At 42.3% G+C, this 16,178-nt stretch overlaps 1 protein-coding gene across 1 annotated transcript in view; it reads left to right on the top strand.

The window, feature by feature from the left end:
• Nucleotides 1-47: 47 nt before the first annotated feature.
• LOC119460869 (glutaminase liver isoform, mitochondrial) overlaps nt 48-16,178 on the top strand; it is a 32,624-nt gene continuing 16,493 nt past the window's right edge. The window contains exons 1-12 of the mRNA XM_037721981.2: nt 48-599; nt 3,140-3,230; nt 3,354-3,490; nt 4,235-4,364; nt 5,541-5,620; nt 7,969-8,132; nt 10,313-10,376; nt 12,909-12,948; nt 13,017-13,075; nt 13,890-14,007; nt 14,451-14,627; nt 15,789-15,920. Of these exons, the coding sequence (XP_037577909.1) occupies nt 358-599; nt 3,140-3,230; nt 3,354-3,490; nt 4,235-4,364; nt 5,541-5,620; nt 7,969-8,132; nt 10,313-10,376; nt 12,909-12,948; nt 13,017-13,075; nt 13,890-14,007; nt 14,451-14,627; nt 15,789-15,920 (1,434 nt within the window). The 5' untranslated portion in view covers nt 48-357. The remainder of the gene's footprint in view (nt 600-3,139; nt 3,231-3,353; nt 3,491-4,234; nt 4,365-5,540; nt 5,621-7,968; nt 8,133-10,312; nt 10,377-12,908; nt 12,949-13,016; nt 13,076-13,889; nt 14,008-14,450; nt 14,628-15,788; nt 15,921-16,178) is intronic.

The following is a 16,178-nucleotide window of genomic DNA, read 5'->3' as shown; positions in this document are numbered from 1 at the left end:
AATCTAACAGTTTAAAATTGTACAGAGAGGATAGAGTTGTTATTGAGCAGCGTGAATAACTACATCGCCAAATACGATTTGCAAAGAAGTAGCGATGTTTGACCTCAATAATTGCCAACAGGGCCCTATTCTTTCTCCAAAATTAGCGTCAGTAGCCTGACGGCACGCCCAATGGGTATTCGTTTTGTGAGTTTGTTTTATTTTTATTCGGGGGAATTTAACGGGGGTCCCCTCGCAAATAGCGCATGCAGAGCGCGGTTCTCTTATCGCCACCAACGTCGCGGAGATCCGTCAACAAAGACTTGCCGTCTCGCACCTCATCACTTGTTCGGCTCGTTGGAGGCGCGCTCGAAGTAAATGCCTCTGTACAGAGCCACCCGGGACATGATTCGGAGATTCGGAAGGGTTGTGAGCTACCACAGGCGTGCTCCTAAGGTGTGTCCTACTAGGACACGGCTTCTGCAGCCACAAGCGACCAGTCAGCAGCAGTCCGCCCGCTTTATCAATCGCTATGCATCGCTGGAAACTACGTCCCATGCAAATCGAGTGTTTGTACCGGCCGAAGAGTTTCAGCACGACAAGGAGAAACCTTTCGATACGTAAGTTTCGTGGTTACTAGAAAATATATGTCGTTACAGCTGCGTTTTATAACAGGGCGAACCGCTGCGCAGTGTTAAAGCAGCTTTCATTTATTCTCAGCTGATTTTTCTTTCGTTATTTTTTTTTATTTTATTTTTTCTGTGTGATCCTGTTGCACTTCGCGTCTTTCTCATTTCGAGGTGTAATAATTAATATATAATACCTCTGTCTGAAAGAGTCATGTATATTCATATATTCATATATATGATGGTGGTGATAAAATACTCATAGCATTGGAAGTCGGCATTTCTGCAGTGTTATGCGCCTGGTAGTGAGCTTTTCTGCACAACTTGCCCTGACCGTACGTACTTGCACTGCGCACCTTTGCATGAATTTACTAGGAATGCCATTCGAAGCAAAACATGAGCTCAATTTTCAATTCAGGTCTGCTGCTAATTATCTGTATTAACGACAAGAACGCACCGGTCACAAAGTTCTGTGTGTGTGTGTGTGTGTGTGTGTGTGTGTGTGTGTTTATCTTGCTTTTTCCCTTTTTTTTTGTTCATTTTTTTCTCTCTCTCTCTTTTTTTTCGCTTGAGGAGTGAAACTGGAAATGATTCTCATAGGTTGTAGGATGTACACCGTGTGCGATATTTAGGAACATTTTTTGAGGCACAGCATTTGAGCAACTTATAAATGCTTCATGGTTTTGAACATGTAGATATCACATGGGATGATAGACACTGCACCTGGGAATTCTTTTCCCTCGCTGGTTTGTGTCAACTAGCAGGCTGTCGTACTACATCATATGAGCGCTATGTCTTTCCGCTGCATGGAATGTCACCATTTTTACACTTGTGCATCTTGACTGGCGTGACCATGTATGCTTAACAGCATAGGTGGTCAATTATAACGAGTGTGAATTTTAGAAAAGATGCAGCTGCGCCAAGGCAATGACATCTAGAAAAACATGAATAATGCCCGAAAACAACATACTCTCTGAATATCAGCCTTCTTGACATTTTAAAAGCACTATTGGGAAACCTAATTAACTGACACCAGAACAGAAAAGAGATTATGCCTTTCTGGTGCACCGCTACTCTTGGAGCAGTGACACTAATAAGATATGAATAGTGCCTAAAAACAATATACTGACTCAAGGTCAGCGTCCTCAACATATTAAAAGCAGTATGGGGCACAGCATAACTGACAATGCATGTACAGCTAGAGCTGGGGCCACACAGTCATATTTCTTTATAGTCAATTGGTTTTCATGCCCTAAAGGCCCTGCATTTATAAAATGCTGGCATCCAGCCATGAATGTGGCCATGGATACCAATAAAAATTGCATTATTCATCTAAGGAATAAAAAAACTATGAACTAGATCAAGGCTGTTAAGATTGGTTAGGATTGCGTGCGAAGGCCCTAACATAAGTGCACTGTTAGCCGTACATTCCAATAAAGAAATGTTGTTTGTGGAGCATGAGGAGTATGGGTGGATGGTATCGTGTGAGCTGCATTTTGCCTTGCTTTGTTTTGCTTGGAAAGCACTTACATGATTGGCAACCTGCAAAACGAACGCTCTTGTAATTGAGTACAGTGTGTCGTCCGATTAAGTATAATATGTGTCTGTGAACTTCAAGAATAATGTAAATTCAGATGCTTTGATCTGGTGCATTTCTAGCTTGGTTGCCAACTTAATTGTAATCTGTTCCTTAAAAGAATTTGCGCCTCATTGAATAAACCAATACATTTATGAAGTTCGTCTTGTCTTATCAGCCCTTTGAAAGAGGTGAATTTCACCACTGCTGCCCTTTGCCTATAGGCTCATTCATTCTAGCAACCTCTGGATAACATTTCTCTCGTCAGCATATCCTACTCAGTCATTAATTATGATGGATACTGAATAAATGTGTCAAAAGTTGTGATGGACAGTGAATAAATGTGTCAAATTATTTTACTCAAAGGTACAGCAGAATCCATAGAAAACAATTAAAGGTGGCAGGATAATACTTTGCTCGTTTTCTACTGAGTCCTCACAATTGCACAGTATAATTAAATCTTTATTTCGTCTACTGTCAGTTATGTTGTGTTTTTTTTCATAAAAAGAATCGAATCGCCAGCTCAAAGCACATGCACGAATTATTGGCTGCAGTCGATCATTATATAAGGAAGGAAAAACTATTCTTCCTAATTGCTCATGGAATGTGGCATGTCGAACGTCCCATCAAACATGACAGTGCTTTCAGTGAAGTGGTCATTTGTAGCAATATACATACTCTGCAAAACAAAGTGAAATAAACTCACACTGCTTAAGCAGAGGGCTCGAAATAAATAAAAATTTACCAGTAGCTTGATGTCCACTGCTGGACAGAACTAGAAAAAAAACAAGTTGTGTACACGAACTTGTACACCCTGACTGAAGGGAATATTTCTTGGAATGTTATTTTGCCCCAGGCATCTTAGATTCATTCATTGAAATTGCTTTTGAGGATTCATGGTAGCATGTTTGGAAGGCATTGAGAAGCTATGAAAGTTTAACATTGTTGCTTATTGCAGACATGAAAATGGTCCCGTGAATGTGGAAGACCTTCTGTTTGATATGTTCAAGGATGCAGATGATGCAGTCTGCGTGGGAAAGTTCTTGAATGTGAGTATTGGTTATGTTCACCAGCTGATGATTTGCCCCTTTCCACTGCTGGCACATATAGAAAGCATTAACCGTGGACTTGATTTCGCATGATACAACACTCTGGTCTGTTTGTTTATCCAGGCACTGTTCACAACTGGGCTGTGGAAGAATGATCCACGTCTCAAGGAGATGATGCAGAACTTGAGAAACGTTCACAAGGAGAAATCACCCGTCCGTTCACTTGAATCGCTTGCTCTGAACAGGGAAACATTTGCTCAGTACGTACAAAGTATCTATTCTTTATGGTGGTTTAGTTATGTGCGTCATTTGTCCAGTTATGTCCCTTTTGTCTCTTGTAGAAACAATGCAAGCCAGCTAGAGAGATTTGTGACATTTTCTTATGTCGTACTAACACTGAGCGGTTTCAAGCTGACAGACTCGCCGTGTCTGGTTAAAGAGATTCATAAGTCTTCGTAAGCTAGCTTGCATGATGTCCTAAACAGTGGGCTGATGGAGTAGCTGCAAGCGCATTTGTCCACCAACTTTGAGAGAATGTGGGCATTTTTGGTCAGTAGCGATAAAAGTCCTAAAAAAGTACTAGTGTGCAACTTATTGCTTTCCCTGCCTAGCATCTCCATTCAGTAGTGAAACTTGCTTTTGGGAAAATAGGGCAATCATTAATTCTTCCTGTACTCATCTATTTCAGAATAAGCTTTCTACAGAATGCAATTTTTTTTTTACTACAATTTAAACTATCATGAAAGAAGAATGACTGCCTTTGGCAAAGTGTAAAAAAGTCTTGTATTTCATGTAGTTCTACCATTTAATTCATTTTTACCTCGTTTACTTGTGCTGTCTCATTGGACTTAATTCCTAGTTCAGTTTTTCACTAAACCTTGAGAGATTTGTTGCCGGTAGTATAGTGCAGTGTATTGTGGCTGCAGCAATATTTTTGAGGATGCGTACGTGCTGCCAAATGACTGTTAGGTATCATTCCCTGCTTCTTTTTTCGTTTCGTGCAGAGTGATCCGAGAGAACATCGTTCTCATCACTCGAGCCCTGCGCCACCAGTTTGTGATTCCAGACTTTCAAGACTTTATTCGCTATGTTGAGGACTTCTACTGGAAGTGCAAAGTGAACACTGGTGGAAAGGTTTGTAAATATAAATGCAACTCACTGGAAAAGGCATTGCAGTATCTGTTGACTGTAAGCTTCTGGACAGAATCACAAACAGCAGTGTAACTTCATTGATCTGGGTTTCGTTCATACAATTTCCCCACCCATTGCGGTAGCTTATAGCAGTGCGGTGCTGAGGTCGAGGGTTGATTCTGGCCGCCGCGGCTGCGTTTCAATAGGGGCGAAATGCAAGAACACTCTTGTGCTTCGATATAGGTGCATGTTAAAAAATTCTAGGTGATCAAAATTAATCCCGAGTCCCCCACTTGGTGTGCCTCATAGTCATGTCGTGGTTTCCGCACGTACAGTTCCAATTCCAGGATTTCATTATTATTATTTTTCAATTTCCCCAGTTTATATATTCATTGTGGATAACAATGAAGATATGCCATTTGAATTGTATGTTTACTGGACAATAGATTACTTCTCGCGTTTCTCCCAGTATTTTAATAAAACATATATACCAACAAGGTTCTAATGCAGTGATGACAGAAACACTGCAGTATTATTTTATGAATAGCCTAATTAAGGAAAGGTGGCATTTGACTGCCCAACGTTGCCCTTCACAAGTGTAGTCGACCCTTTCGAAAGGTGTAAAGCTGGCTTTTCCACAATACGCAAGTGCCCCAAATATGGTTGCTATTGTTAAAATGGCAATTATTGTGCAGTTGATGCATTGTTCTTGCCTTTTCACACTCCTTTCCTTCACATTTAATTCACTAAAGTTTTTTTTTTAAATTCTTTCTCTTCTGTATAGGGAAAAAAGGAAAAGATGGCAGATATGTTTCTGAGCTAAGTCATGCTGCTTGCAGCTGTCTGGCCTATATGGCGTCTCTGTGTACTAAATTACATGTTAGTTGTCAAGTCTGAAAAGCTTGGCGGCAATTTCATGTGTCACACTTAATGATCTTGTACTATATCGCAGAGTTATAGCTGGTCATGTTGCAGTTGGCACCATGTATTCACTGAAGACATAATCTTACTGACATAATAAATTTCCTAGAAGTTGTGATGGTTGCTGGTTAATGCTATGTTGCTGATGCTAAATGCTAGTCTTACTGTTTTTCTTTTACTTTACTTTCAGTGGGTTCCTGTAGTAGAAATTGCGTCTAATATCTGTTTGTGCAACTTCATTGTATATTTCGCCGACAGGTGGCTTCCTACATTCCCCAGCTGGCCAAGTACAATCCAGACTATTGGGGAGTGAGCATCTGCACTGTGGATGGCCAGAGGTTAGCAATATATCGCATTCATTATTTGTGCATTCCTTTTGTAACAGATCTGTATTTAGTTTTAATATGTAGTAGAAGGCTTAGGCTGCTGCATATGTACATATTGTGACAAGACTGGCTTACAGCTAGGGTAGCAAGAACGCGACGTCTTCCGTCACACGAAAGGCCGTGGGGGGACGGGAGGGAGGGGAGGCGATGTTTAGCTGCGGCACCAAATGCGTATTTATATAAAAACTTTGCTAGGCGAGAAGGTAGTAAAGACTTCCGACGCTGCTCTATGAGTGTCCCGTTCTGATCTCGTCGAAAACATCTGAGCCGCCGCCAGAGGCACCGGCAACAGTCACTAATGCCGCACGTGTTCGGTGCGAACGTGAGCAGAACGCTGACGGCGTCGACAACAGTTCTGCGCGTTGCTGGTGCTGCTACATGTCCAAGTTTATACAGCTGATAAAACTACTATCCTTACTCTGTATAGCTCTCTACTAATTTGCTATCGCAATTCATGCTTCGACTTTCGGGTGAAAGTGCGACATTGTTTTTCTTTATTTGGGCCTTCCAAACAATAATGGAACACTTTTCAAAAATATATTTCTAATAGCTTATATGTTACACTGTGGGACATATGTGTCCCTGTGTACCTTAAGGGAACTGAACATTTACGTGAGCTTCTTAGCTGCTTCCACCGTAAAACTCCATGAAGCAATTTCTTGCGGTATATTCTTGCATTGCACACAATGTTATGTGCCCACTTATCTGCTCAAGACTTGTGCTCCGCTCTTGACTAGAAACATTTCAATAAGAACCCATGCGACTGCTTAACAGAACTGCAGCGAAGTCAGAGCGGGCATAGTGGGCTCGTCAGCTTGCAGTTTGACATACATAATGTAGGGAATGTTTACTCCGATGTCCAGTAATTCAAAGAATTCACTTGAAGTCGATATAGTATTATTGACTTTCAGTCAACTTCGTAGGTTACCTTCTTTGAGCTAGCAAGTCGTGATAGCTCATCAAAAGGTTGACAACTATGCATAGTGGCCTCATCAGCTTGCAGTTTGACATACATAATGTAGGGAATGTTTACTCCGATGTCCAGTAATTCAAAGAATTCACTTGAAGTCGGTATATTATTATTGACTTTCAGTCAACTTCGTAGGTTACCTTCTTTGAGCTAGCAAGTCGTTATAGCTCATCAAAAGGTTGACAACTATAAAGGCCTTGATTTTATCTTTCAATGTTATAAAGATCTTCCCGTTTTCTCAGCATACCGAATACTTTCTTTTACATGCTTTTTTATGAAGCTCTCCAACTTGATAACAACAGAAAATACTTTTACTGTTATAAGATCCACCGTTTGTTTGCACTGGGGAATACACTTTATTTCCACGTGTTGCACGCCGGAATCAGCTGTGATTAGCTGTTTTATATGTCTTCTTCCGTGTGATGACCCTATGACTGCACACATAGTTATTGGGAACAGTAATTGCAAGATTTTTGGTTGAGACACCTTCCCTCTTTCACTTTTTTGGTGGCTTTGAATGTTCTGGCTTCTCTGGGTGTTCTGTGTTAATTTCTGCACCAACATTGTCAACATCTTCTTTGTCAAGCTGTAAAGCAGACACATTTTCGTTGTCGTCAAACAAAATATTAAAGAATCTTTTCTTCTGATACAAGGCACTTGGGTCATTTTTCTGCCATCATTTTGGAAATTAATGCCTTTTATCTAAATTTAGCCAGGCCACACGTAAATGCACAGAGTATACAAATTTATTCATTTCAAGCGGCTGTTAGAACATAAAGTGGTATCCCCAAGTGAACGCCACCAATGGGCATCCCAGTATTTCGTGATGATACACTGGGACACATATGTCCCAATGCCTCTTTTTTTTTTGTAAGAAGTAGTTTTTACTCGTATAAATTCAAGAATCTTGGTTTGTTAAAAACCCTTGATCACTGCACATTATCCTCCACACATTATCTTTCTTCGTTGATTAGAAAAATCTCTAACACAAGTACTTAATTCGTCGACGGTGAAGCACCCCTTTGTTATGTGACTCCACCGATGTTTCATCATCATTTTGTCAGTAGGGTTGTCAACCAAAATAAAATATTTCATTAACGGAAGCTAAGTAGTTCCGTAAATTGCCCTCAGTAGCTTTGTAGGGGCAAAACGTATTTATCGAGATGTGTTTCAAATTCAGAGACAAATGTGTCCCATGTACGTTAAGGGGTTAACTTAAACCAAAGGGTCTCCCTCTTGCAGCTTTAGTAAAAGGTCAGTATTTATCTATGTGTCCATTCAGGGGTGGGAGGGAGCCACACATTTCTGATTTATTGATTGGCATTTTCAGGTTCTCGATCGGAGACACAGAGATTCCGTTCACGATCCAGTCGTCTGGCAAACCCATCAACTATGCCATTGCGCTCACCGAGCTTGGCTCAGACGCTGTCCATCAATACGTGGGCCAGGAACCAAGCGGCAGGATGTTCAACGAGCTTGTCCTCGATTACAACAGTATGGGTCTTCTGCTCTGATGTAATATTTCTTGAAAAGTGTTAACAGCTAGGGTGTACAGCATTCTGCAAGCCACCTTCTCTAAAGCATGTAACAGCATAGGGAAAATGGAGTTTCACTCGCTTGAGAATCATTAAAAAGCTCCATCCTGTCTATTTCATGAGGTTTTGAAGTGGAGCTTACTTGCAATATCTTGCACATCCCATAGTTGGAAGGGGTACACGCAGCCCATGATTAGCCCGTTTTCATGTGGCATTTTAACCCACATGACAAGTTTCTCTCACCTCTTTCTATACAGCTTACGGTTTCTGAAACACAAAAATTGTTAGAAAAATGCTTCAGCATGACAAAACATCCTATATTTAACTTATGACAGTTTATGATAATTTGGTCAAGCCACTTTACCATCTAAAATTTTTCAAAGAACCTTGTGAGTTGAGGAGGTGCTTACGTAGGAGAGCTGGCATCTGATGTAAGCAGCAGACATATCAATTTAGGATAGCGATGTCGTGACAACAAAACCTTTGGGTGGATACCATCATTCTACCATGTCTCTGTTGGCTGGATATCCACTCGCTTTTTATTTTAATGCGAAAGCATTATATGCCCCATTACGCGAAAAGCAGTTGGCGTCAGCATGACCGAATGATGGTACCAAAAATGGCCGACGGCAAAGAGTAAAAACACGTAAAAAAATACGCGGATTAACGTCAAATTTCTCAGTGAGGTTCCTGGAAACAAAATAAATTAATGCCTTTGAAAAGAAAATTAGGTAAATTTCGGTCCGGGTGGGAATCGAACCTGGGCATCCAGGGTGCGAGACGAGCACGCTTCCCCAACGCCACGGCAGCTCCACGGCTCTGGCTGACTAAAGGTGTGCTTAGTGCATGCGTCAATGGGCACGTGATGGTGCAGCCAATGGGGAGGATGTGGCGCCACGTCATAAGTGTATAAAATGAACGTGTTCATGACGTTACGAGGTCTACAAACGGTATAATGCTTTCGCATTCCCCCATGTAAGCAGTCATAGTGTCTCTGCCGATTTTTTAATCTTTTTTCTCTTTTGTTTTTCTAAGGTGTGTTATTGTCAATGCCATAAGTAGGGCAGGGAAAGAGTGACAGCTTGGTTCAGCACTGCTTCTTTAGAGAGTTTCAGCTTGACCGTAAACACAGTGGCATTTGCGGAATACTGAGTTCGTGGAAAAATGTACGACCTTAACAAGGCTGGTAGTGACGTCTTGTGACACGGAGCTTAACCAGAGAGCACACGAAGTTAATCGTGAAATGACCTACCATATTCTACTTAGCTGCTCTTGAAAAGCATTGGTAGCGACATAATCGTTGACATGATCTCCTTTCGTGATTTTCTTCACTAAGAATTAACACTCATGCAACACGAAAGATTTTCAAATTCATCATAATTGAACAAAGTGTCACAAGATGTCCCTACCAGCTTTACTATTGCTGTCCACGGCTCTGGTAACTCTAATCCATAAACGGTAAAAAGGTTATGGACAAGCCAAACTCTGTTTTGTTATATATACACTGTGCAAGCGGGAAAAAATTCACTGACGATTACGATGCTCTCTAATGTGAAATTTGAGCGCAGCTCATCAAGTGTTATAAATTCCAGTGGTTGTGTCGCTCATTGTTAAGAAAGAAAGCGCAAACACGGGAACCTGTCTTTCGCGCGGAGCGCATTCTGATGCGCATTCTCTAGCAATGGCAGTGTCGGCAAAGTAGCACATACACAGTCGGTCCAAAACACACACCAACGCTTTGTTTCCATATAGGGTATTGGTGGATGCACTTCGCACAGTGCTCACCGCATGCCTTAGTGATGACATCATCGGCGCACTATGGCGCACACTGCTATGACGCCATCTCGTAGTTTCGTGTGGCACTCTGCTTTCCTCTTCACCCTTTCACCATACTCTCATCCTTCGCTTTCCACCTTATGCTTTCAGTGTAGCCTCCTTCTCTACATTCCTCCTCGCGCTCTCTTCACTATCGCCTTCTTTCATCCCCCGCTGCGCTCCTGCATTCGCTCTTTAATCTTTCGCTGTGCTCGTCCACTCGGTTACGCCGAGGGACACCGACGCTCAACGCAGGAACAGGCGCTTAAGAGCTGCGCTCGAAAAGAAATACATCAGTGTTTTACCTGTCCTTGTGTCTTTCAGAAAAACCACACAATCCCATGGTTAATGCTGGAGCCATTGTCGTTGCTTCGCTGCTCCTGTATCTATAGAGGTGAGGCTGTCCTATCACATCATAACAGAGATGGGGCCGAGTTTTTCTCCTAATCATTAGGCATTGTGGTTCAGTGGTACATCCAAAAAATGTTTCAGAGTTCATTTCTGTAACATACAACTTAAGTGCCACAGGCAGTAGCCAGTCTGTTATGATATGTACTATTTTTTTTTTTTTTTTGCCACTGCTACCTTGCCCCATTTGTCAGCATGGTTTTCCTTTGACAGACTGTGCAACTGTCAGTATTGGGCTTGCAGCGTGCGCACCACATACTGTGTCACAAGTCATTACTGTATTTTCTGGTCTATAAGTCGCACCCCCCTCAAAGTGGCAGTTTTTGCCCCCCCCCCCCCCCCCAAACAAAACGGATATAAGTCGCACTGGTGTATAAAACGCACGTGTTCATTCAGTAAGCTATTGAAAAAAATTACAGGCATTACAATTCGTGAACGCGGGTCACGCGCAAGCATATGGGTGCCATTCCTATATAATTGTGATAGCAATGATATGGACACTCCAGGCACATTTCTGCCGTCGTGGTCATTGCGATGTTCCGTATGAAGTCTAAGGGCGATATAACATCGTCCCCGCACCGTATGCTGTATGTGCGAGTGAAAGCGTGCGATGGTGAGCCGAATCATGCACAAGAGAGGAAAGCGGGAGGAAGGGGATGGTGGCTTGTACTCTGGTAGCAACTGCATACTTTGCGCAGCGGTGCCTGCAAACTGCAGATCACTTGAAAGCGATCTGCATATGCGACGACTTTGGGGGTCGGTCGACTCATGGTCGGCCTGCTGCCGCTTGCGTTGTTGCTCCGTCTTTCTCGCATGGCGCTCGGTAACTCGATCATCAGAAGAACCCGGTACCTCCATAGCGCGCACACAACCCGTAGCAACTGCCAGAGGAGGTCAACCCAGTGCGCTTTGCGTGGCCATAGCATCCAATCCAATTTTGACAGCAGTTTCTCAAAAAAAGAAAAGAAAAAAAAGACTTTATATCAGTCGCATCGTTCTATAAGATGCACTGATGAAACATTCAGAAAAGAAACCTTGACTTATACACCGGAAAATACGGTACATCTCAGTACGTACATGCAGGTGTCCAGTGTGTCTCAACAACTTTGTTGGTTGAATGCAGGATTTCACAATCAGTGGGTCCAGGTAAAAACCCAACTGATTATGTATCCATCTATCAGTGATTACTGTTGCCATTGCAACACTCTGTTAAACATCCACATTAATGCTCACTCCAATGAGGACGGAATGTAAGAAGGCCTAGATTCAGGTGCATATTAAAGAGCGCCAGGTCATCAAAATTAACCTAGTGCTGCCCCCTTCCCTCTACTATAGGGACCTTCATAGCACACTATCTATCTTTGGGAATTAAAGCCTGATCAATTAAACATGTGCAGAAATGTTTCCATTATTCAAGTCAATGAAGAGACTCATGAAGTTGGCTTTCTCCCATAAAGCCTTTTATTGAGGAGAAGCCAGCAGCTTTGATTTATGCATTTTAGTGAACCAAAAGCATGTGCAAGAACATTGCAACATAATTTGAGGCTTGTAAAAAATTTTTGCTTAAAATTTGTGGTTGCATTTGTATATTTAAAGCAATTTCTTAAAGGGGCCCTGAACCACTTTTTATCGAAGTGGAGAAAGGCATTTGAAGTGTAAACAGGCTTTTTCAGAAATACTTTGCCGCAGAAAGTACTTCAATACGTTCAGCAGAATCAGACTTATTGGCATTCAAACACGGCCTCCGCTGTGCTCCCGTTCCTTCTTCAATGCCTTGCACTACGAAGGCTACGGGGGAGTGGGGCGTGGCCACAATGCTCTGACTTCTAAATGTCACTGTGGCGCGTACATCATTTTAGATGTTAACATAGACACCACGACTTCCGATTTTGGCGCCTACGACGCTCTGAACGTAAACGAAACGCAGTTTTCCTTAGCGAGCCGCAGTGCGCTTAACCAATGGACTCGTGGCGGCACCCCACGGTGGCCGCAGTATCGACGCTGCGTAGCTGGGCCGGTATTTTATAGCGATGCGTTATGCTTTCTTCTATGCTAGTCTTATCATCCACCGCTCACGGCCGGCTGATCCCGTTGATAACGTGATCGGACTGTCGCTCTGACCACTGACCAAGCACGAAAAGGCATCGCTACAAAATACCGGCCCTGACCGCAGCTACCAATAGCAGCGGCATATGGGAATCTGCTTTATTACGAAAAAAAGCGTCCAGAAGAGAGTGAAGAGCAGGCTTCTGTTTGAAAAGAGTGTTTGAGAGAAAGGTGACTTTGCACTCCGATTGCGAGCTCCACGCAGCACTTACGACAGCAAAACTTGGCTGAGATGTTCACAGCAGCGTTTGCTACCCGCGGACGATGTTATTTCACCAAGCCCGAGGGGTGGTTCAGGGCCCCTTTAACACTCATTGGTTAGGTTGAGCTTTTAGTGACAGTTTTGCTTCTGACATTTTTTGTTCATTTCATGACCATTTTGGTTCATGCATTTTGTTTTATGCCATTTGCAGCCAGAGATGAGGACGTCTGAGAAATTTGACTGGGTAAGTATCAGCACTAGTTGGTTTTGTAGTGCCTTTCACCGCTGACACTTTGCAAATGGCTTTTTCAGATGCTCCAGTACTACAAAGCAGTGTCGGGAGGCGAGTATCTTGGCTTCAACAATGCCATGTAAGAAATTATTACCTCGTGATATGTAAAAAAAAAATCATACGAAAGAGTTCAATGCTGTGCCTTTTTGCTTTCCACTCTTATTGCTTGCGCAGAGCATGAGCAATAAGAGTGGAAAGCTTTGTTCAAGTAATTTAAGCGAGAGTTACAATGGTGGGTGAAGCTAGTGATTAGTAGTTGTTTTGCTGTCAAAAAGTGTGGAGTCGTAGAGACATCAGCATAATTTCCGGTACTTGCTGAACTCGAAAGTAGCGTCCACAGAGCCAAAGCTCTTTGGTGAATCTGTAATTTAGTTAAATGTCCAGAGGTAGTGCTTAAGGCAGCATCAATTCATTAATGAAGGTGACCAGTGTTTAAAAGCAGCTATTTAATTGATGGCAAGTTGCAGAGATATTAGTATAAATCTTTTTAATCAAATAAAGATTTTGTCCCAATGTTTTAGCGCCAGACCACTAGAAGTTACACAGGTGCTTCTAAAGAGCAGTTCAAAAAGCAGGAAAACATCAGAGACCCCATTAACCGTAAGGTCAAAGCATGAGGCAGATACTGGTAGACTGCATGGCAGGAATGTTTTAGTTGGAGCGAGTTGGCTTGACTGGATCAACTAGTTGCCATCTGAAAGCAGGCATTGCTGATTATTATTATTATTTTTTTTTTATCTTGATGAATGAATCACTCATTTTTCTGCGTACAGGGTTTTTCTTTCTAGCTCTATAGCTCAGAGGGCTTTTCCTTCTTGAATTTGCTTTCCATAGTTTAATTCTATGCCTGATGGATATCAGCCATATGATGTGTTGCTCCTTTTTGCTTGAAGATTTCTTTCGGAGAGAGAAGCTGCTGACAGAAACTATGCCATAGGGTTCTACATGAAGGAAAACAAATGCTTCCCTGAGAGGGTCAACCTCAAGGAAACCATGGACTTCTACTTTCAGGTAAAAGCATAGTCTTAAAGGTACAGTTTCTGTGGGTGTATTTTGGAGCATGTGCACCTGTTGTTGTGCAAACAAAACCACCAGTGTTAATTTTAAGGTGTCCTAAGCTAGCAGCCTTTCTGTGCTGAGTAGTGCACCTGCAAAAAATATTTTCCAGTGACCATTACAAGCTGTCATCCAAAAGATATTGCCCTTGCTTCGAATGTACTAGCAGGCAGATGTAAAGGTCAAACGCTAGATTAGACTAGTTAGTTTGACATGTTCATCTGTGGCATACAGCATGTGTAGTTTATAGACAAAGGATGAAAAGAATGCAAAATAACATTCATTCATTGCTTATATTGTATGCTTAAGCTTTCCAGTGAGTTGGTTATACTAGGTGCGTATCAAATGCTGCGTACTTATGTAACCATTATAACTTTCACATCTGTGCTTATTTTCAGCTGTGTTCTCTCGAAGTTAACTGCCAGTCCGTGAGCGTCATGGCATCAACATTAGCCAATGGTGGTATCTGCCCCGTCACTGGCCACCAGGTTATGAATGGGGTGTCCTGTCGGGATGTCCTGTCGCTGATGCATTCATGCGGAATGTACGATTATTCCGGCCAGTACGCCTTCAAGGTAGGCAATGCGTTCACCATTTCCTGGGGAAGTTACAAAAGCAAGGTTCACCTTGAGGCCACCTATAATTTTTCTAATCAATACACGTAAAACACAGAAATGCTTAAGCAGTTGCTGAAGCAATTTTAATAGAATTTTCTGCAGGAAAAGTGCAGTTGTAGTGAGTGACTGTCACGTAAGTTTGATTAGGTGCTCGTATTTTGCAGAAACTGACAAATATAGAAAATTTAGAAACTTTTTTTTTTTTTGCAACTCTCTAATACCACAATAGAAACACTTGTTGCATATGTCTACCTTTATGTTTTGGTTTAATATAGGTCATATGAATGACATTGAAAAACAGGCAGTTATCAGTAGTACTGTGTTTAGCACTGAAAAAAGGACACAAAATGTTCCATTCAAGTTTCCTAATCCTGTACTCTTAATTATGAATTTCAGACAAAGATTTCGTGGCTTGGCTACTAGCCACTACATATGCACACTACATAGGCTACATACAGATGCTAGCCACTGCAGGCAACACCAGGGGTGGGGGTCAGTGCTGTGATGTTTGGCTATGGTCCCATGGAATAACCTTGAGAATAACTACACAGACACAATCGGAAGTTACCAGCGCACTCATCGGTTGCCAAAGAAATGGTTTCTGAATGAGAGCATTTGATATCTCAGTAGCTAATCGAATTTCCAAGTTCAAGAACTGAACAACATTTGTATTGTTCAAAGCCAAGTGTACCAGCCAATTGGTATAAACTCCCAACTGTGCCCCAAATGCACAGTCGGAATCGCAATCGGAAGTTACCAGCGCACTCATCGGTTGCCAAAGAAATGGTTTCTGAATGAGAGCATTTGATATCTCAGTAGCTAATCAAATTTCCAAGTTCAAGAACTGAACAACATTTGTATTGTTCAAAGCCAAGTGTACCAGCCAATTGGTATAAACTCCCAACTGTGCCCCAAATGCACAGACACGCATACGATTTCTGTTTATTTGTCAGTATAGTTCCCGTTCAAAGAAAATTATTGCTAACTGGCTTTCCCAAAGCAAGCACATAATCTAACAGGTTTCACATAAAATGTAATGAGCTAAAGCACAAGAATTTCTAGCACGTCCACTCACATAGCAGTCTAAGCTGAGCACCCTGTGAACCCAAAATTACGCAGGTTGGCCTTCCAGCCAAGTCTGGTGTCTCGGGCTGCACAATGGTGGTGGTGCCCAATGTGATGGGCATCTGTCTCTGGTCACCCCCTCTGGACGTCTACGGAAACTCTGTCCGAGGCGTGCAGTTCTGTGAGGTCAGCTTGCAACCTTTTGTAGTTTGGTTTGGTGCAGCTCCTACAGAAGGGCCATGTAACTGTGCTTAGTTGGCTTCGAAATTCTATCTGTGGAAAATTCTCCTGACTTGATCGCAGGTATAAAGTGAGGAAATTCAGCTCCTTGCTCACAAACAAGCTCTGGCCTTGATCGTTCCCCTCACCCTACTTTGTGCCTAACCTGTGCACGTCCTCAGAGAGATGCTAGCCTATGCATGGCATCACAAGTACGATTCCAGG

This window comes from Dermacentor silvarum, chromosome 8, assembly GCF_013339745.2.
Source record: "Dermacentor silvarum isolate Dsil-2018 chromosome 8, BIME_Dsil_1.4, whole genome shotgun sequence".
Classification (NCBI taxonomy): domain Eukaryota; kingdom Metazoa; phylum Arthropoda; class Arachnida; order Ixodida; family Ixodidae; genus Dermacentor; species Dermacentor silvarum.
This window is presented reverse-complemented; position numbering and strand designations above follow the sequence as displayed.